This window comes from Gallus gallus, chromosome 1 (assembly GCF_016699485.2).
Source record: "Gallus gallus isolate bGalGal1 chromosome 1, bGalGal1.mat.broiler.GRCg7b, whole genome shotgun sequence".
Taxonomy (NCBI): Eukaryota; Metazoa; Chordata; class Aves; order Galliformes; family Phasianidae; genus Gallus; species Gallus gallus.
Window position 1 is genome coordinate 182,914,926 of NC_052532.1, and position 22,403 is coordinate 182,937,328.

Consider the following 22,403-nt stretch of genomic DNA (forward strand, 5'->3'; position numbering starts at 1 on the left):
TGTTGCTAACCTTTGCACTCAAAAGACCTGTCAATTTTCTACTCACTTTATCATGTCCATTGCCAAACTATATCGTGTCAATTTATCTGAGATTAAATTGAAAACTGTCCAAAAATTAATGTAATCAGCAGCCATTGCTCTCCCTTCAGTGCAGTGAGCCCATTATCTTGTCACAGAATGCAATCAAATTGATCGGCATGATTTGCCTGTAGTAAATTGTTGCTGACTATTGCCAGTCAATTTATCCTTTATGTACTGGAAAAGCCTTTCAGAAGAATTTGCTGTCTAAATTTCCCAGGAGCTGAGTTTAGGTTTGTTGACCTACAACTCCACATATCCTACTTCTGGGGAAGGCCTGCTTTGAAAATGGTTATTACATGTGCCTCTTTTTTGTCATCCAGAATCAGGAACCTTTTCTAGTTTCCAAAATATAGTTTTCTAATATAGTTTCCTAGTTTCCAAAAGATAGTAGAGGACAACCTTGTGATAACATTGGCAGGCTCCCTTGTCAATTTTGGATGTATCTGATCAATTTGATTTATATATCTGATTGACTTAAATATTGCCCAGCTTAATCTTGTAATGTTGATAATGCTTTTCTCTCCCAGAATGATAGCTAGCTCTGGGATCTGAGGGACTAGATGACAAATCGTACTGATATAGGTGGAAGGAAAGAAAGTGCTGAGTAGCTCACTTATTCGTGTCCTTGGTCACTAGTTTCCCTGCCCCACTGAGTAACAGACCTGTGTGCTCCATTTTGCCACCACTGTATTTGTAAAATCCTTTCCTGTTGTCATTCACAGCCTTTGCTAATTTCAAATGTACCTGAACTTTGTTTTGCTGGACTCCATCCCTGAGTGGTTGAGTAATGTCTTTCTATTGCACTCAAATAATCTCTTCTTTTGCTATCCCTTTGCTTCCTTTTTGCACCTGTGGTCAGCCAGGACCTTGTTATTTATCCATGCCTTCCTTTTGCCATACTTGCTTGATGTTCTGCACATCACAAAGGACTGCTTTCATACTGTTTAAGAGGGTTAACTGAAGCTCAGCCATCTTTCCTTGACTTATTTGTCCTTCTACAGGATCCTGCCAAGCAAGTCTTTGAACAAGCTCTAATCTTAGCTCTAATCATGCTGTTTGCCTTCCGATCTTCTCTCAGTGTATTAAGCTGCATAACCTAACAGTCCCTGCAGTCAAGACTGTTGCTGACTTTTGTATCTTCAACTGATTCTTTGCTTGTGAGTAACAAGTTGGAAAGTTCCCTTGCACGCTTTTTCCCTAAACCATCTACAGTCTCCCAAACAATTCCCCTCACAGTTTGGGAATTAAGTGTTGCTGGATATGTTCCCAGCAGTTGGTTTTCATGCACCCGTTGTTCTCAGTAGTGAGTTTACTGGAATTGAGTATAGCGGCTGTGGCTTTAGGCCCCTAGATCCCAGTAGGCATTAGTGACCTGAAGCATGGCAGGGCATTTTTACTAGGTGTAGGCATAGCTGAGGAGCAGTCTCACGGGCCTGTAATGCAAATATTGCCTAAAACTGTGAAATATGCTGTACCAGTTAGTGCCAATGGAAAGAGCTTATCTCTCTGTTCTGAAAACAAACAAACAAACTTTTTTTAGCTCTGAGAAGAGAGTGAAACAGCATGAAAGACAGAGACATTTGTTTATGTGCATATCTACATGTTCCCCCAGATAGCCCTCACCTGGGAACGTTGTGAATACAGAGTCCATTGCTGGGAGACAAGTTGCTGTGTGATCCCCCAGTACCTCACTTGCTGCACTGGTTTTCCTTGCTCCAAAAGTTTTCTGTTGAGCCTCAGTTTGCTCAGTGCTGATTCCAGAAGAAAAGCCTGAAGAAGTGGCGGACACTCCTTAACTGTGTCTAAAGTAATCAATGAACACTTCCAAAGTCCTGCTTCCTGGATCATGGTGTTCAATCTATGCCTTTTCTATCCCTGCTGCCTCCATTTGGTTTTATAGGAAAGAAACTCTTATATTCAGTTTGGAAGGAACCATTAATCTCCTGAGTTTACTCAGTGCTGAATTTTGAGTTAGGCTTAATAAATACATCTCTTCTGACATTTTCATTTAGCTGTGTATTATAACCACAGCACAACCATTGAAAAAAATTGTCTCTGACAATACACTGAAAGGGAATGCATTTATAGTTGTATGATAGAAGTGTAAGTATGTTCTTGAATCCTTCTAATAAAATTAAGGTGTTTCATGGCAATGAAAAAGAGAAATTGGCCTGAGAAATGGTTAGGAATTTAGTGTATTTTATTGAAAGTTTATTCACACTGTTTGATGTAGAATATTTGTGGGTTTTGGAGAATGATCTCTGTGATGAGGCTCATACATGGCTTTCATAGAATCATAGAGTGGCTTGGGTTGGAAGGGACCTCAAAGATCATCATGTTCCAATCCCTCTACCAAAGGCAGGGTTGCCTGCTGCTAGACCAAGTACTAGATCAGATTGCCCAGGGCCCCATCCAACCTGGCCTTAAACACCTCCAGGGATGGGGCATCCACAACCACTCTGGGCAGCATGTTCTAGTACCTCACCACTCTCTTGGTGAAAAACTTCCACCTGAAGTCCAACCTAAATCTTCCCTCCTTTAGTTTAAAACCATTCCTCCTTGTCCTATCACTATCAAGCCATGTAAAAAGTTGATTTCCCTTATGTTTATAAACTTATTTTAAATATTGAAAGGCTGCAATGATGTCTCCTTGCAGCTTTCTCATTTCCAGGCTGCACAAACCCAGCTTCCTCAGGCTGTCTTCATAGGGGAGGTGCTGCAGCCCTTTTGATCACCTTCATGGCCCTCCTCTTGATCTTCTCCAAAAGCTCCGCATCTTTCCTGTGTTGGGTGCCCCAGATTTGGATGCAGTATTCTGGCTGGAGCCTCACAAGGGGCAGAGTCAAGGGGGAAAATCACCTCCCTGTCCCTGCTGGCTACCCCTCTTCTGATGGAACCTGGAATACCATTGGCCTTCCAGGCTGAAAGCACACACTTCTGGCTCGTCCTCATTTTTTTATCAGCCAGGACTCCTAAGTCCTCTCAGCAGGGCTACTCTCTAGCCGTTCTTCTCCCAGTTTGTATACATATCTGGGATTTCCTTGACCCAAGTGCAAAACCTTTCATATTGCCATACTGTTTTACTCCTTTACTCTTCTTGATCTCATTTGCCAGGTGCACTGAGTTGCTGGATCACAGGTAAAATAACCAGATGCCTCTGGTATTCTGGGTTCTGAAGAGAAGATTGGGCTGCAAGTGCTTCCAATACAATTACATCATTAAGAAGATGCAGATTCCTCCCTCCTCCTGTTGAAAATAGGAATTGAAGTAATTATTTTATGCTCAGAAAAGGACTTGTTATGTAAATTGTAGAGAAAAAGAATGGCAGTTTTTTTCTGCTGCATACTCCATTGTTCTGGTTCTGTCACTGTCCAGACTGAGCACCCTTCTGTAGCATGCTACGTTTGCCTCTCAGACAGCGCCATCATTTTCTTTCTCTGGAAGCCTAAAGATGTTGGAGCAAAGTTTGCATTGCATTTTCCTGGATCTTGTTCTGATGTGGAGCTGGTATCTCTGTGGGATTCATATCTAGGAAGCGGGAAGAGCTCTTAGGCTGTATTCATGCTAAAAAATGAAGTGTGCTGGGGCGACAAAAGTGAATTGGCACTGAACAATCCATGAGCATTTATTAAAATGTCAATTACCAAAACAGGATGACAGCATGCTGATTACCTAATTGAAATTTTCTATGGCCTGGGTTCACTCCTGAGCACAGGATGGGAATATTTGGGAGTGCCAGTTGGCTGAGTCCAAGTACATGCCTGTGTCTATGATAACAAATTAGCCATGCAGACTGAGGTCCACTACCCAGGAACACTGCTGGGTACTTATTCATTTATTAGTACAGACAACCTAAGAAGTCATTGAACATAAGCCCTGTGTGTGATATGCCGTCTGGACGCTTATAATTCCACTTATATGAAAACATAGTACCTTTGTGATCAACAGTTTTACAAGAGAGACTTGAAAGTATCAATTTTGTTTTGATACCCAGTGCTTATTAATTCTGTTTGCAGGTGTTTTGTGAAACTTCTGGGTACTTGCAAGAAGTTGAAAAAGGCACACTGGGTCCTGAAGGAAAAACATGGAGAGAACAGATGTCCAAGAATAACCCTAATAAAGCTCCTGTATTTCCAAAACACATAATAAACCTTTCATATCCCAGGAAACAGGTCCAGCTGAATGACTTTTTTTTTTTTTTTTCTCCATGTATTTCCAAAGACAAGCAATGAAACAGAACAAAGAGGAGGGAAGAATGCTCTGGTGCTATTGATGTATTTGAGAGGGAGACAAAAAAGCCTGAGGTCTCAGAGTAATTATGAGTGTATAATGTTTTTTGTTCTTTCTACGAGAAGTATTAAATACATTTTTTCTCAATCTTCTTGAATTTTCTTTTAATCAATCCAGATTTACATTTATTAGGAAAAAAACTAACAATTTCAATTTTTTCTGTATATGCTGTTTGTAATGCAAAAATAGAAGTATTACTTTAGAACTAAATGTTAATTTGTAACTGAGTAAAAGAAGGGGTGACTCTGCACTAGTGCATATGTGAAACATATACAGTCTATAAACATGAGGGAATTTGAGAAATGGAAAATTGAAACACTTGGAAGAAGCTGAAGCTTCAGGCAAAAATGTTATGTCTAGATAGAGTTTTTAATTTATATGTTAAGATATATTATAGAAAATTAAACAGGAAGTGAGGAAGGCTTCATCCAAGAAGAAGAGCACAAGAATTTAATCCCATTTGATGGGCCTTATCAAGGTCCTTTGGGTCTTTTAAATCCTCTTGTGTAATTAATTTGCAGTCTTTTATCTGAAGCAGTGGACTAAGTGGAAAAATAGAGTGATTTCAAAAAAAAAAAAAAAAAAGGCTTGAAAAATATTCTTCAACATGAAATAAAAATGAAACTGTAAGGAAGGGAATTTTTTTATAGGGTCAAAATTCTGTAATCAGTATAAGGCGTCACTTCTGTATCTTAATTATAATTGAGGTGATGATAGAAGAAGAACAGATCATGCACCTTTAATCACTGAGTTGCTAGTTAAAGTCAACTTTGAAGTCCCGGGGATTTTTCTGTTTTTCATGTAGTAGAGACACATCAAAATTCCTGGGCAGACACGTTAATGGAAATAAAAAACAACACTGCAGCATCTGTATAATCTTTGCCTGCAGGCATGCATTCATTCTGTTGAGTTTCTAAGCTGACCCAGTGCAAACTTCCTGCTGCAGAGATGCGTAATCACAATTAACTCAGTGTTGAGTCTAAGCCCTCAGCCTCACAGCTGGGTTTGTAACCCAGCCACTGCACCATGCCAATGACAGCCACAAGCTAAGAACATGTACAGCATCTACAGGCCAAGCTCACATCCATGTGGAAAGGACATAACCACCCAGAAGTTCACTGTGGGAACAATAATTCATCTATTCCGTGCATAAGAAACGTCTGATTTTGTAGACCACCACCAAAAGAAAAAACATTGTTGTAGTTACAGATGATAGACCTGCAGAATTACAGTGAGAATGCCAAATAATTTCTTACAAATACAGAGCAAGAGACTGACACTAATTTTGAAGTTAAATACTTGAAATTCCATGAAATGTGATATGTGATATTTTTAGCAAGATAAGGATCTTTCCTTCATTTTTTGATTGCGTAAAGTGGATTTGAATTTGTTATACAGATATTATACATTTGATTGCAGTGACACTGATTCTTATGTCACCGTGAAAAATTCTGTATTGGACATCCTCATTCAAATCCAGCCCTCTGTTACATCAGCTACTTAAGGGAAAATTGATTCTTGAACATCTTTTTGATTTGACTTATGTCCTTTATACTTTTCTCCTTAAACTGGCATCCTAAGGTAATCAACCAAAAATACTATGAACACTGTAGCCTAAGAAAACTGCACTTCAAAGAGAAAAGAAAAAAAATAGTATGAGAGTATTTCATACAGTATTTGAAAACCTTTCCTATGGGGCTTGGAAAAGGGTATTAGGTGCATCTCATGTTGGTGGTGATAGAACATCAATGGAATATGATTATTTTATTGCTTCAAAAGATGTACAAATTACTTGTTTCATTGAAAAAGTTTGTTCCCTTGCTAATTTGCATTGGTAATCTTATTTTATCTTTTGCTTCAGGAATTTACTATGAATTTATCTGTTGCCTTTGTCCCCTGCAGAAATCTAGTGAAATATATGCCAGGGAGGTGTTCCAAACCAGTAAAACTGTTAAAGCTTCAGTTATCTGTGAGCACTTCTATTTGAATTCAGTACTGAAGTCAAGCATGCACCTCTACTATAAAGGCAACATGTAGGATTTCTCTAAATTTACACAAATGAATTTGTTTTGCATAGTGCAGCAAAGCAGAACACATCTCTCTTGAGAGTTGTGATTTTGATAATTGCGAATTGTACAGTAAATTGAATGGACTGAGCAGTGAAACTTTTTTTTTTATCTTTAATGTAGTAAGAGTTTTATCTCTGATTTTTTATTTTTTATCATATTGATATTCTAATACAAGGTGCTAACTAAAGTAAGTTGACTTATTTTGATAGTGATTCATCTCTTCCAAACAGACAGTATTGCTTGATCTCATCACAAGACTTTTCAGACCTTTTTTGACCATTAAAGGTTCAGAGCAGTTCCCACACAAGTCAGTAACATTTGGATCTGATCCAAAGAGATGTTTGGCTTTATCTAGCTTCTGCTGACATGGTACAAATGCAACTGCCTGGGGAATTTTCACAGCATTATTTGACCTTTTGCCAGAACTTAGACTGAATGTCAGAAAACTATGTTCTTAAGAGGGCATTTGTTCATATTTAAACCTTTGGGATTCATGCTTTTAATCTGATTTCTTATGCAACTTCAAGCATAGTTTTCAGTATCTTCCTTCATAGACAGATGTACAATTTCTAAAATGAATGTTGAGGGTCCAGAGGCAATTTTACTACAGTCAGAGTGATTTAAGAACGTTAGCAAGATAAAGTTTATGGATAATAAAGGGATCTTTTTCGCACCAATTAATATGGACTGGAGTAGGAGCATAAAAAAATCTGTAATCATGTAAGGTAACTTTAGTGGTCTAGATCTGATATCTACACCTCAGCTAGGCATGCTTAGCTCATTTTATAACTGATGGAGGTAAACAGACACTTCCAGTGTGCAATGCAATTTAGACACTTAGGACATTGAATCTTGCTATGAAAGGGCTTATTTGTGTCCATCAACTGGTGAAGGTTTGGGGTGCCTAGCTCAGTTGCAGATGTCTGCATTGTGTGCATCTATATTTAGTCAGATCAATCCCATCTGATTGTGTCATACATAAAGGGCATGATTAGACATTATCTCATTTTCCAAGTCAGTTTTGGTGTCAACATGAGTATTTGTTCAGTCTTCATTCCATTAAAAGCCAGATTATTTTCCCTGTGATGATGTTTAATTATTTTTGAAGAAAACTACACTAGACTAACATACAGGGTATTTCTTGTTAGTGGATATCTCGTGCATCAAAATCAAAAAGTTATTGCCCAGTGTCTGGACTTCAGTGTGGGGGACAATTGGCCTTCTATAAACTGAGCTGTAAGTTGAACTGCTTACTTGAGAAATTGAGACTGTAGGATATTATCATGGAAAAGCCTTTCAAAATGAAACCCATGGAAAGGTGAGATGATGGACGATCATATAAAACCTGTATTTCCATATGCGTTCTTTCTTAGTCTTGCAGCAAAATGAAGCAGAGCATTCGGGCACATCTAGAGAACCTTGTGACAGCTGGGATAGCTGGTGGCAGTGTTCAATTGCCAGTTTGTCTTCTTTAAAAAAATGTTCTCATGACAGGTGGTGATCATAGAGATATAGATCAAGATTCCCCTGTAAGCTCTTCCATGAGGCTTCCTGGGTGTCTGCTGAGCAGCCAGCAGAGGAAGAATTAGGAGGCTTTAGCTGCTGCATCGATAAATAATGTATGAAGGGAAAATATTTCTCATAAAATGAGGGAAATTTATTTAGTTATATGTAGCATTTTCAAATAACTTTTATGTTGTCATTGCATTCAGTGCATATGAAGCCAATACAAGTTTTTATTCTGGAAGGGATTTCAGCACATGAAGTTGAAACTGAGTGCAGCTGCCTCACATGAAGAACTGTAGTTCCACACCAGAAAGATGATTTCAGAAACTGTATATTAATAAAGGAAGTAGAACATGAAATATGTTGTTTTACATAACGTAGGAGACTTACTAGCTCTTTGCCAAGTACAGCACTTGGTACATACTTCTTTTCTCCTAGCAAAACAGGCCATTTAGGAGCACTGAACATTAATAACTTCTGACACTGTTCTACACAGAGCTGCCCTAGAGATAGCAATGCCCACTGCCACATGGATGTCAGGAGTTACATCTTTAGCCTTATTTATTTATTTCACAACATTAATTACTCAATCTGTAGTAGTGTTGCTTTTGCAAAGCCTGAAGAAAGATGTGGTGTTCTGCAGGGGTCTGGTGACACACCATTTTCCAAAGTGAAAGCAGACAAAAATCAATTGGTGCCTCTCAGTGTGCCTGACATCAACTGTGAGATGCCAACAGAAGACTTATTTTTCCTTTTAAGGAACAAAAATGACAATTTGGAAACCAGCTTCTGACTTTGAAGATGGGGATTTAAATGGTCCTTTTGACCCCAAGAAAACCATTTAAGACTTTTTTAGGCTTTGCCCTTCTGGGCTTGCAGAGAATCCCAGATAGTGGGATTTTTTTTCTCCATACCTGCAGTCACTGAAACCCTTCAGTTCCTCAGTAGTGATCTTCAGGAAAATAAACTACTTCATCCTTTATCCCTTCGTTCTTTGATCCCATCTGAAGTGTGTTTACAGTGGGATTTTTTTTCATTTGGCGTCTGCAGATTTTGAATTTAAGTTACTACTCTTACAAGGGAAGCAGCATCATCTTAGCTTGTTACTGTTTTGACAGAAACATAATTAGCTGACAGATATAAGCCCAAATGAATTATGGACATCCAGGTCAGTTCCAGCTAGTGGTATTTGCAGGTTTCTTTCCTACTTATTTACTTCCTTGTTTTGCTGAAGGACTAACTCATCTGGAAGGTCAGCTTGTGGGCTTTCAGTGCTTTTGTGGAAGTGTCACTAAGTTTAAGAAGCTTTTCCTGGGTACAAGGTAACATGAGTTTGGGAATCTAACAAAACAACATGTTCAGACTGTTTCCTTATGGATTATAGATTTCACCTGTGATTTCTTGGGAAAATAATTTTTAGTTTTGCTATGTGCTATTTTATCTGCAATTTTGTGCTACACAGAGACCCAGGATGGTGTTGATACAGCTGTGAGAGGAGCTGGCGCGTTTCTGTTATGCGAGAGGGAGGACAGAAATTTTAGAGACGCTCTGTATGTTCACTCATTTTATTACATTCTGTTCACATGGAGGGATTGCTGCTTACAAGCCTTGAAGCATGACTGTTGGGGAGTGGCATTTCAAAGATGTACGGATGTTTAAACCTCTCATTATTCTGGAGGAGGACATTTAGACCACCTCCCAAATATTTCTAGAAACAGAGACTGCAGAAGATTATTTTTTTCTCTGTAACTCTGAATCTGTTTGGTGGTACAGCATGAGAATTCCCAGCACTCAAAGTATGCAGATGTTAGGAGTTCGGACAGGGTACTTTCTCTGGCATTTATATCCAGAGAAATATTTTGTAGGGCACAAGAAACATAAAGTCTGAACAGAGCAGGCCATGATGTTTTTATTTCTATTTTTTTTACACTGTTGAAAAATGCTGATTCGGTGATGCAAGAGGAGAATGCAGACATGCAGTCAGAAAGGGCTAGACAGTTTTCTCTCCTGCAATGTGCGTGACCCAAATTCAAGCTCTCTCTGACTCTGATTGATGTTTTTCTGCAAAACTAAAATCCAAGATCTTATACTGCTTCAGGAAACTGAGTTTGTATTCTCGAATAATTTCCTGACCTGAGGTCCTGGTTGTTAACTTTTCATTGAATTTTCTCATGCTCTCCCCTATTTAGAGAACATTTTCCCCCTTTGACTTAACTTGTCATTTTTAAGTGCCTTAAATAATCCAGGTGCCAGCATGAGAAGTTTGTTTATAAATCAGATTTCTTACATTACTTTCCTTCTTGTCAACAGTGCTTCCTGATACAGCTGTGGAATGATAACACAACTCTTTTAGGTCATCCAACTGATTTTTTTGTGGGCCATTCTGACAAGTCCTACTTAGAAGAATCAGACTTCATTCAATGTGTGGTTTTTTTTTGTTTGTTTGTTTTTGTTTTTTTCCCCTAAGGAAGAGCCTCTAATCAGGACTTAAATCATTGATCTTGTTTCAGTGGTATTTTTTATATTTGCTATTGTTTAGTTTGATAATTTATTTCAAAGTTTAACTAATTTAGAAATCTCCCTCACTTATTTTAATGTGTTGTTCTTCCTTTTTTTTTAATAATAATTGAAATATGATAATTCAAAATTTTAACAATTACAACCCATGGGCAGCAGAAATGTAAGGAGATACGTAATCTCTGTCTTGGGATTGTTTTTCTTCTCTGATACATTTGGAATACATTTACCACCCTTTCATCAAGTTCATTATTGCTATTTTCAGTCTGTCTTCATTGCTCTGGCAGTTACAGTAAGCAACAATTTCAACACAGGTCCAGCATACACGCAAAGGAACTCTGCAGCATTAGACCATGGTAGGCTTTGTTATGATTGATATTGCAGAGGAAGGACATGTACCGTGCAGAACTTGTTTTCAGCCTGTTGTAGTTAAGGTTGACACAGAAAATAAGCATACTTTCCTTACTACTGACCTGTTACAGAATGAAATAAACTCAAAATGAAAAAAAATTCAATTGAAGTCTCTGGCCTGAAGTTCAGGTTTATAGGACTCGTAGTTAGAGACTGGTGTAAAAAAGATACATAGAAAGCAGGAACAAATAGTACAACTTGTTCATGAAGGCCTGAGAACAAGGTCCCTACATTTTGTATCTGTGAGTAATTTTCCAGTGCTGTGCTGTTTTCCATACATATATATCAATCAGGAGAAAGATAAAATTCAATAAGTTTTTATGAAGAATACTGGGCATTCATTTATTTATGTCTATTACTTTCACTATTTCAAGTGTATTTCATCTTTTCCTTTTGTTCGGTCTTGAAGTTATTTGTTGTGTTTAATTCTTTAACTGTTAGTGGAAAATTTTTCATAATGGATAGTAGAAGTCTCTTCTGCATGCTTCTTCTCAGACTCATAATACCTATTCTACTTTTTTTCCCAGTCCTCTTTTCCATAATCATTTTGGGAAACAAAAATACAATATCTAAAAGCATGCAGATCCTAAAAAAGAGAGCTGTGTTTATAGAATCACAGAATTGTTTGAGTTGGACAGGACCATTAAGGGTCATCTAATCCAACTCCCCTGCAATGAACAGAGACACCTACAGCTTGGCCCAGTTGCTCAGAGTCCTGCTCAGTCTGACCTTGAGTGTCTCCACGGATGGGACATCCACCACATCTCTGGGCAACCTGTTCCAGTGCCTCACTACCCTTACTGTAAAAAGCTTCTTCCTTATATCCAATCTAAATCTCCCCTCTTTTAGCTTGGAATCATTTCCCCTTGTCCTGTCACAACACACCCTGCTAAAGAATCTGTACCCTTCCTTCTTATAGCTCCCTTTTAGATACTGAGAGACTGAAATCAGGTCTCCCCAGAGCCCTTTCTTCTCTAGGCTGAACAGCCCCAGCTCTCTCAGTCTGGCCTCATAGGAGAGGTGTTCCATTCCTTGGATCTTTTCTATGGCCCTCCTCTGGATGCACTCCAATACATCCATGTCTGTCCTGTACAGAGGACTTCATATCTGGATGCAGTACTCCAGATGAGGTCTTACCAGTGCAGAGTAGAGGGACACCTCCCTTGCCCTGGTGGCCATGCTTCTTGCGATGGAGCCTAGGATATGGCTGGCCTTCTGTGCTGCTAGGGCATACTGCTGGCTCCTGTCCATCTTGCCATCCACCAGTACCTCCAAATCCTTTTCAGCAGGGCTGTGCTCTACCCTTTTGCTCCCCAGCTTGTACTGATAGTGGGAGTTGCCATGACTCAGGTGCTAAATCTTGTGCATGGATTTGTTGAACCTCATGTGGTTCACTTAGACCCACAGTTCAAGCCTGTCTAGGCCTCTCTGAAAGGCATCCCGTCCCTCAGATGTGTTGACTGCACCACACAGTTCAGCATCATCTTTAGACTTGCTGAGGGTGCACTTGATCCCATTGTTGATGTCATTGATTAAGGTGTTAAAGAGCACTGGTCCCAGTACTGACCCTTGAAGGACACTGCATGTCACTCAATCTCTACCTTGAGATTGAGCCACCACTCTGGGTGCAATCTTGCAACCAGTTCCTCGTCCGCTGAACAGTCCACACGTCAAATCCATATCTTTCTAATTTGGAGAGAAGGATGTTACAGGGGACCACGTCAAAGGCCTTACTGAAGTCCAGATAGATGACATCAGTGACTCTTCCATTATCCATTGACGCACTTACACCATCATAGAAAGCGACAAGGTTTATTGGTCAGGCAGGACCTGCCCTTGGTGAAGCCATGCTGGTTATCCCACATCGCCTTCCCTTTTTTCATATGCCTTCAAATAGCTTCAAGAAGGATCTGTTCCATGATCTTCCCCAGCACTGAGGTGATGCTGACATGTTGATAGTTCCCTGGGACATCCTTTCTACCCTTCTTAATGCGTGCTATATCACCTTTTTTCCAGTCACTAGGGACTTCACCTGACTACCGTGGCTTTTCAGATATTGGGAGTGGCTTAATAATTTTATCAGCCAATTTCCTTAGGACTCTGGGATGCATCTTATTGAGACCCATAGGCTTATGAATGTTCATATTCCTCAGATATCTGCAAACCTGATCTTTGTGTACAGTAGGAGGGGCAATGCTACCCCAGTTCCCACCTTCCAAACTACCTGCTCAAAGGCTGTGTGAGGAACAGTCAGCAGTGAAGGCAAAAGTGTTGTTGAATACCTCAGCCCTCTCCTTGTCCGTTGTTACCAATCTGCCTGTGTTGCTCACTAGGAGGGTACTCCCTCCTGGGCTTTTCACTTTTGACTGATGTACCTATAGAAGACTTTCTTATTCTTTACATCCCTTTGCCAAGTCCAGTTCCAGTTGGGCCTTGGCCTTCCTGACCCCATGTCTACACAGCATAGCAGTATCCCTATAATCCTCCCAGGTTACCTGTCCCTGCTTCCACTGCCTGTGCATTTTCTTCTTGCCCTCCAGTTTGACCAGTGGGTAGTGCTTCAGCCATGCTGGTCCCTTGCTTTCCTTTCCTGACTTTCTACACCTGAGAATTGAGAGCTGTTGTGCCCTAAGGAAAGCTTCTTTAAAAATCTGCCATTTCTGCTCTGCTCCCTTGTCCCTGAGGACAGATTCCCAGGGGTTTTTGCTGACTAACTCCTTGAAGAGCTGGAGGTTGGCTTTCCTGAAATTAAGTCTCCCGATTTTACTCTTTGCCTGTTTAGTAGCCCTCAAGAGTTTGAACTCTACCACTGCATGGTGGCTATAGCCCAGACAACCTCCAATCCTGATGTCACCAACCAGTTCACTTGCCCTAATGAGCAGGGTCCAGCAGTGTACCCCCTGGTGGGACAGTCTGTTACCTGGCTTAGGAAATTATCTTTGATATATTCCAGGAGCCTCCTGCATTGCCTGCAAGTCACTGTGCTACTTTTGCAACAGATGTCAGGGTGGTCAAAATCCCCCAACAGAACAAGAGCCTGCCATCCTGGTGATCCACCTTATTCATCCACCTTGCTCATGTGCTGGGAATTGCAAATTTTTAAGGAGGCACAACATGTGCTTAGGTAAGAAATTTATCTATTCTGAAATTAACAGTACCATTACATGAATCTATTCACTGTTTTGGATAGCTGAATGAATTTTTGTACAGTGAACTTGGCCTAGATCCTTCATATCACTATTACTTATTCATAGGTAAAATGTAAAGTGTTTTTAGAGAAAAGAAAAAGCTCATTCTTTGCTTACAGGAGTTCTTTATTTAGGTCACATAAAAAGAAGGAAATGGCAATTTTATACAATATACATGAAATGCGGATAAGGATTGTTTCAAGCTACAGTGGCATTTGCAGCAAAGCAAGGAGAAGGTAACAGTTGCACCAAAAGCTAGCTTCTTTTAATGAAATTCTGCAAAGCACTGGGGTGATAGGGATTACTTTTTCTACTTCCACAAATGAAGTCACTCTTGTATATGGAGATACCACTCCCCTCCATATAATGGTTTTCTTTATTACTGGAACAGAACAGGCTGTTTACTACCCACTGATCTTTTTAGTGTAAGGAAGTTAAACCAATGGAACCTGTAGCTCTGTGCTCAGCATGTAGGGAGCTCTGGCTTTTGCTCCAGCCAAGTGGAAGGGTCTGGACCTGTGCTGCACTTCTTCTTAAGGGAATGTTTCTAAATATTGAAGCCCCTGTTTTGTTAAAGCTTTTGTGAACATAATTAGCTTACTTCATCTCAGTCTGTTATAGTGATAGGATGCAATGGCCTTGAGTTGCAGCAGGGGACGTTCAGGTAGGATATTAGGAAACATTTATTCTCAGAAAGAGTGGTGAAGTATTGGAGCAGGCTGCTCAGAGAGGCAGCAAAGTCACCATCCCTGGAGGTTTTCAAGAACCATGTGGATGTGACACTGAGTGACACTGACATGATTCAGTGGGCAGATGGGAAAAGGTTGACAGTTGGACTTGATGATCTTATTGTTCTTTTCCAACATTAATGATTCTATGATTCTGTGATTATTTCTTCACTTGTGGATTTTTTTCACCTTCACTGGCCCAAAGCACAAGTTCACATCCTTATTCCTGGGAGCTTGAAACTCATGTAGATTTTAGGTGAATTTATTATTTCTATTGTGAGACAGATTTTTGGTGTACTATAGAATGAAATCTCCTAGAAGCAGAACAGAGCTGGAGATAGACAAGAATGGTTTAGTTATTCTCAGTTTAACCTTGTCACAACCTGAAGTACATCAGAGAGCCTTTTTTTCCTTTTCTTTTCTTTTTTTTGGGGGGGGGGGGGACAAATGATGTTGTAATAATTATTTTTGATCTCCATGTGTTTCACCCTCATATCAGTTGCATATTCATAAAGTGTTCTTGGTGAAAATTAAACTTGAGACAGATCCTAAAAGGGAGCTGTCATCTTCTTGGAAAGCTCAGGCACAAAAAGCAAGAAAATTGAATGTTTTACAAGGAAAAGGAGCAGATGTATTTTTTTATAAATGTAACTACTTCTGAGGAATATTTAATTACTTAAAATGATTAGTAAGCCTGATAAAAAAACTAATGACTGTGGTTCTTTTTTTTTACCTCTTTTTACTCTGCAGAGAAGATAATAATCGTCTGGGCAAAATTTAGTCTTACTCATGTTATTGTGTAGAAAATAGGGTTTTTTTGTGCAAGAAGATTACCTCTTTTAGTGGGTTTAGCACAACCTTCTATAAAACCAGTGAATGCAAATTTACCATTCTTTAGGAATCCCATCTAGATATATACTTTCTGTTCCTTCTATGTTACTTCCAGTTCCTATATTTCATGGGTTTTTTCATTCTGTTTTTGGTTTATTCAAAAGGAAAGAATGTGAAAAAGTTATTCTACAGTACTACATATATTACATATCATTATAGTATTACAATTTGATAAAATATTTTTGTATGAGAACTCCCTGAAAATGAGTGATTTATCCATCAGTGGCCAAAGGAATTTGAAAACAAGACAACTTTCTGAAGTCCTTTTTAAGTACCATAAAAATGTTGCATCAGTTAAGTGATATTCACTGGAATATTTATACTTTCTAAAATCATTTGACAAGATCCTTTGCTGGAGATTGTAAACTGAAGTGGTGTCAAGTGAAAGATGAAGTAGGACATTGGCTAATTCCCAGGAACCAAAGAACAACCATAGATGGCTCGTTGCATAATGGGAAGGGACTAGGAATGGAGTAATCCAGCAGCCTATTCCTGTGAGAAATTTATTATACTGCTGGCTTCTCCTCATCTTGGAGGTGAAAGACAGCTGTAAGAACAGTAATAGCACAGTGAGGAGAGGCAAATGGTTGCCAGCATCCTGAAAAAAAAAATCATACCATATGGTCTGGGAATGTAAACATACCCTCTGTATTCTAAGAATCAGAAATTGAAATGGTAGGTGGCCTTTTTTTTTTTTTTTTTTTTTTTTTTTTAACCAAAAATTCAGTCTTGTTTGGATTATCCTCTGATTTTGGGTAAATCCTATACATTTCATTCTTATAATTAAAAGAAATTTTGAACGCAGATTACCTGGAAAGGTAGTCATCCATCCGCCAGAATTTGGTGCACCTCCATGAATTTTGTGGATCCTCTTCCCTGTGCATATTCCACATGGAAGATCAAATGAGGCTGTCCTTGCAGTATGTTCTAACCCAGCTGTTTGGTATCAACATCTGTCTTTTAAGTGCAGACTGTGTAAAGTGCAGCCAATTTCTGTCCTAAAGTGCTTTCATTTTACAGATAGCAAATAGACAACCCAAAGGACTGAGAAGAATGATTGCATTATCTTTCATTTTCTATTCCACTATTTAAATTGTATTGTATATTATTTCCAGGCACTTTATAAAATATCTGCTGGCAAGTTTTCAATACAGAGATAGTAAGCGACTGTTCCCTCTGAAGAGGGTTAATTTAAAAATTAATGAAGGAGAAGTTAAGAAGGTCCTTGGAGAGCAGCATTTCAAAAATAAGGTTAATGATCACATATGTCAGTAAGCTGAGTTCTGTTTATTAGAAAAAAACAAGGCAGAATGAACACAAATGATGATAAGAGGTAAAAGGTACAATCAAACTAAAGAGCTGCAATATTAGCAAGAGTGTGAAGTTCCTCTGCTTTTAAAATATTTTCTTGAATGTGTCATCTTTACAAACTGAAGCAAAATTAATTTTAAGACGACAAATCCCACTGTTATCAGAAGGCTAATACCTCAGGACCATGTTGGGACATCTCTTCATATCTGAGGCAAAACTTAAATGCATTCTTCCTGGTGCTGCTTTATTTTTCTGCTCTTTCCTCTTTCTCCTTTCTCCTTTCCTTTTTTTTTTTTTTTTTTTTTTGTTTTGTTTTGTTTTGTTTTGTTTTGTTTTGTTTATGATATTCAACAAGGACTGTTTCTTGTCCCTCTCTATAGTCTCCCCCAGATCTGCCTATTCTAGCAAGCAAAAAGAAATACTACATGAGATGCTGTTACTAAAGGCTGCTAAGTAAAGTTTGTCCATCGTTTCACAAATTTGCTACCTACAGTGTCCAGCTATGGTCATCTACTGTCATGTCCCCTGCAGTTCCACCACTGGCATTTTGCTGGAGCTTGTAATTGCATAACTCAACTTGAGGAACCTCTTTCTTTTGCTCATACTCTTTGTTTTAGGCATATAGAATATAAACCTGATAGTGTTGCTCCTCTTAGTGCAGACAGCCTGGAACTACAAGAAAGACTTGAGGCTTCCTACATTCATTTACTTCAAAGTCAACCAGTCCCAGCAGTATTAAGCCTTATAAGCAGTAAAGAGCTATTAAAGAGGATTAAATGTACCTTATGTAGTTGGATCTTGTGTTTTTTTCTTTCTGTCTTTAAGGTCAAAATATGCTATGTAAAGTATGTTTGATACAGTATTGTGTATGCAATTCAGAAGATGCTAACTACTTTTAGAAAAAGGTTCTGAGCTATGACTCCTGATACTTTAAAGGACTTGAATTCCAATCTGGACTCCTTGGAGAGCACATTGGAAAATCTTCTTCAACAGTATTTCTTACAGTTAATTACTCTTATAGATAGTGTTATAGATCATCAGATACATCAAAATTATCAGTCTTATGTTAACGTTTTTCTCCAGATATGGTTTTGCAAAGGCAAGAAGGGTTAGATGTGGAGAATGTCAGATGGCAAGAAAGTGAATCACTACTGCTTTAGAGCTTATAGGCTGTTGCTACCACTTCAAGAGCTAATACCATTGAGCTTCGACATTTCCACTCTGGAATTTGCTAAAGAATACTGTGCTGCTACAGAGCTAATCAATTAGGGGCTGATCTCCCTGTCTTTGTGATACGTTGTACTCAGATGTTAATGTCTACTGTAGCTCTTGTTTAATTTCAGGCATTAGAAAGGAGCCTAAATCAAGGTCAGCTGTATGAACACCATAGTCCTTCAAATTTTAAAGAAAAAATGCATCTCAGGTCAGCTTCCAGTCCTTATACTTATTTGCACTAATTTCTTCAGTGTTCATTTCTTTTAGATGTGAAATTATTTTAGAAACATGAATATAACTATAAATTACCACTATACTAAATTTTATTCCATTTATCTATGATAGATCGTGGCTTTACACAGAGAAGCATTGCAAATATAATTCTGTCTCTAGTATATAGGCATACATATACAAGCTTATAAAATGCTCAATCAGAAATGGCTTTTTTATTAATTTATGCTGTTACAGCATGCACACATCTATGTGATACTTACAAATATTAAAATTAGCTAGCTAAATCCCAAGCTATGCTAAATCCTGATCAATGAACAAGAAAAGGAATGGTCCTTTAAAGAGATCCCTGTGCTTTTCATGTCTATGAGGCACCCAAATGAAAACTGTTTAACTCACAAGGTAAAGGATTCAAAAGACAAACTCTTTCATTCTATCTGTGGTTCGTTGTGATTCAAAACCTTGTGAATCAACTGATTATGATTATAAATGTGTTCAAATATATATATACACATGATGTTTAAGTTACAGACATCACAGTATCCTGTCTCCAACTGAGGTCAAAAGCATATGTCACATTACTTAATTCACTGCACCAGCCTGTTCTGTTTTGCCTTGCACTGCATCCAGACTGCGTGCTCTATTTGGTGACATGAGCACAATACAAAAAAAAAAAAAAAAAAGCAACATTTTATATTCATTAATCATTGATGATCTATCTATGGTGATAGTGAAATGAGAAGATAAATGATCTAGAAGACAGATGAACAGCAAAATAGATAATGTAATCTCATATGGATATTTTCTATCAAGCTCTATAGTTGCTCACATCACAGCTACATAAACCAAACGTGGATATATTGCTCTTATTTAAATCTGCATTGAAACTTGAAAGGAATTATAACTCAAGTTTAGTGTTCTGATTCATGTAGCAGAAAACAGATTGAAATCTATGAGTCCAGAAGGACTAGAATTTTTCCGTGTCAATTTTTTTTTACTATCTGCTTACTTTCTATGGTTTGCAAATGCAGAGCAATTCCCTCAGCTGACTCCCTACTCCAAGGACTGCTTTTGCTCAGATCCCTGCATCATCGTAAAGCAACTACAGAACTCTGCTACTGAGAATCCACGAGAATGATCAGGAGACTGGAAAGAGCAAAGCCCCATTTGCACACACACCTTCCCTCTAGAGAGCATACGCTGCTGAACTGACACAAAAACAGATTTCAACTGTCTGGCAACTCAACAGTGCAGTTCCATAGTATGTATTTTCCTTCTGTCATGTCTGTTTTTATTTTGACCACAGCACAGGCATGTTTTTAAATAGCACTGGAGAGACAGCTGATGATGACTTATACTGCATTCTTATTTTCCAAATACAAGCTGAGACTGTAACTCTCCCCTACAAAGTAAATTGAAGAAAATTGAGCAGTAAGTGAAATTAGCAGATAATTGGTTGAAAACAAGCAAAAGGATGTACTCCTTCACATTGCAGGTGGAACCCACCACGCACCACTGAGGGTGCTAAGTTAACAGTGGGATCAAGGGGCAACTAGGCCAATGCAGAGAGCAGAAATCCGCCACTGTTATTAAGCATACTGCTTCTGAAGCTTTTCAGCAGTAAACAGCAGGAAATGATGAAAGTATGGCTTCTGTATTCACTACTGTCATCATCTTCCCTTGGCATATGCTTTTGACCCCAGTTGGAGACAGGATACTGTGAGGTCTGTAACTTAAACTGATCTTTGTATTCATAGATTTCCATATATTGCAGCATGACTTGCATAGCTCATAGAATGGCTTAGGTTGGAAGGGACCTTGAAGATCATCTAGCCGCTGGTGTGGGCTGGTTGCCCCCCACCAGAACAGGCAGTCCAGAGCCCCATCCAGCCTGACTTTGAACCCTTCCAGGGATGGGGCATCACAGGTTCTCTGGGCAGCCTGGCCAGTGTCTCAGAGTAAGGAATTTTTTCCTAACATTTAACCTAAATTTCTTCTCTTTTCCTTGCCCTAACACTAACAGTCCATGTAAAAAGTTGGCTGCGCTCCTGCTTATAAGCTCCCCTCAAGTACTGGAATGCTGCATAGAGGTCTTCCCAGAGCTTTCTCTTCTCCAGTTTGCATAAGCCCAACTTCTCAGACTTTCTTCGTAAGAGTGGCTCTCCCATGGACCAACTTTAACAAGCACTGTCACCAAAAGGATCAGGCCTCCCTCTCTGCTTGCTCCCCATCGCTTATTCCTTATTCTCACACCATGCCTCTTACCATGGGCCAACACAAGTGTTTCCATCTGTGTAATAAATTGGGTTGAGGAGCTGGGTTTAAAGGAAGCATTTTATTCAGAAATACTGTCCTTTGGTTAAGTTCCTTGGTTCAGGTCAGCCTGGAGTTGCTCCAGCACTTAAGTCACCATAACAAATGACATGGTACTGGAGCAGCAGTGAGCAGAGGAGGGGGTGTTTCTGCAAGAATGTGCATGAAACAACATCCTGACCTAGCCCTAAACAAAACAAAACAAAGCAAAACAAACAAACAAACAACAAAAAAAACCATTGTATTTGTCCCTTTGTCTTCGTGGTATCAGTATCTAATGTTAACCAGATTTCTGAAACACAGAACCTTGTCAGTAATTTATATTTTGAGAGTCGGTTTCTCTTTAAGAATCTTTGAGGTTCCATCACGGGAGTACCAAGATCGACTTGGTTGTGTATAATAGAAGTTTGCTTCATTTGTATCCAGTTTTAACATTGGTACAAGTATCCATGCTCTATTTTAAGTGCCTTTATTTATAACCAGTGGGACACAGCTCTCAGGCTCATACTCCGTGGTAGCACAACATTCCAGAGATATGTACAAGGGGTATCTTGTTGATGTCTGCTGCTTCATTACTAATGTAATAATGTTTTGTTTATGGAGGCATGTTTATCACAAAGAGCATCTGTGTTTGTGTTACAGCCATTCTATTAATTGTCATCATTCTAACTGGACAATGCTTAAACTTCATTTTAAAAAGCAACACGAACCATTACCATAAGTGAATTTAGTGCCAAAGTCTACAATTCATCAAGAATAATATGATAGTAATAATAAAACGATAGTAATAGGAAAAAGTGATATTAGAGGAGTTTGGGGAATTTCAGTGCTGGACCTAATTGATGAACTGATCAGTGGTCTCATATCTAGGTAAACAAATGGATCCTGAATAGCCATCCCAGATAAAGTCAGACACTGAGTTTTTAGATTGCTAACTTCAGTAGCTTATTAACACAGGAATTCCAGTGATAACTGGGGAAAAGAACAGAGAAGCTTGCTTGAGGCAGCAAATCATGTAGCAGTTGTTATCTAGAATAGTCTTCTGTGATAACAGCTACTGATATTCTACTCCTAATGAGGTGAGTAATTAAAGCTGATAACTCACAAGTGGCTGCTTCCCTAACCTGTGTACTGTGCAACAGTGGTAGTTCCATAAAATGCATGTTTTGAGGTGGGCAGCAAGCACTTGCCCAGGAGACCAGGGCACTGAATTTCTCAAAGGAGAAGTAGCTTTTCAGTGCTTACACAGTGACCCTCAGAAAGAACCATCAGCCTCAGTGACAAAGTCAGGCACTTCCTGGCTAGCTGGGGAGGGAACAAGACACAGGATGTTTACAAGCATACAAGCTCAGATAGATCTGTGGAGATTATTTAAGGCCCAACTCCAGAGGCATATAAGTACCTTCAGAATCACAGTTTCATATTTACTCTGAGAATAGCTATGGATAAGACTGTAGAGATAGATTAAGAATTTAAACTATCCCTTGAAATAAGTTTATAGTGGGGAAGTTCTATAAAACACATGGCAGTGAAGGCTGTGAAGCACCCATACCTCAGGTATTTTATGTAAGAAACACAAACCAGTTAGCAATGTAGCCAGTTGTGAAATTTATTTCAAAGTCATACTTTATATTCAATTCACTTTTAACATT

At 38.9% G+C, this 22,403-nt stretch overlaps 1 protein-coding gene across 3 annotated transcripts in view; it reads left to right on the top strand.

Annotated features, from left to right (window-relative positions):
• TRPC6 (transient receptor potential cation channel subfamily C member 6) overlaps positions 1–22,403 on the top strand; it is a 95,164-nt gene that overhangs the window by 23,036 nt on the left and 49,725 nt on the right. For 2 of the 3 annotated variants that reach the window (XM_004938840.5, XM_040650423.2), the window contains exon 2: positions 13,828–13,998. The exons of the other annotated variant lie outside the window; for it this stretch is intronic. In XM_004938840.5, coding sequence (XP_004938897.4) covers positions 13,828–13,998 — 171 coding nt within the window. The remainder of the gene's footprint in view (positions 1–13,827; positions 13,999–22,403) is intronic. 3 annotated transcript variants of the gene reach the window in all.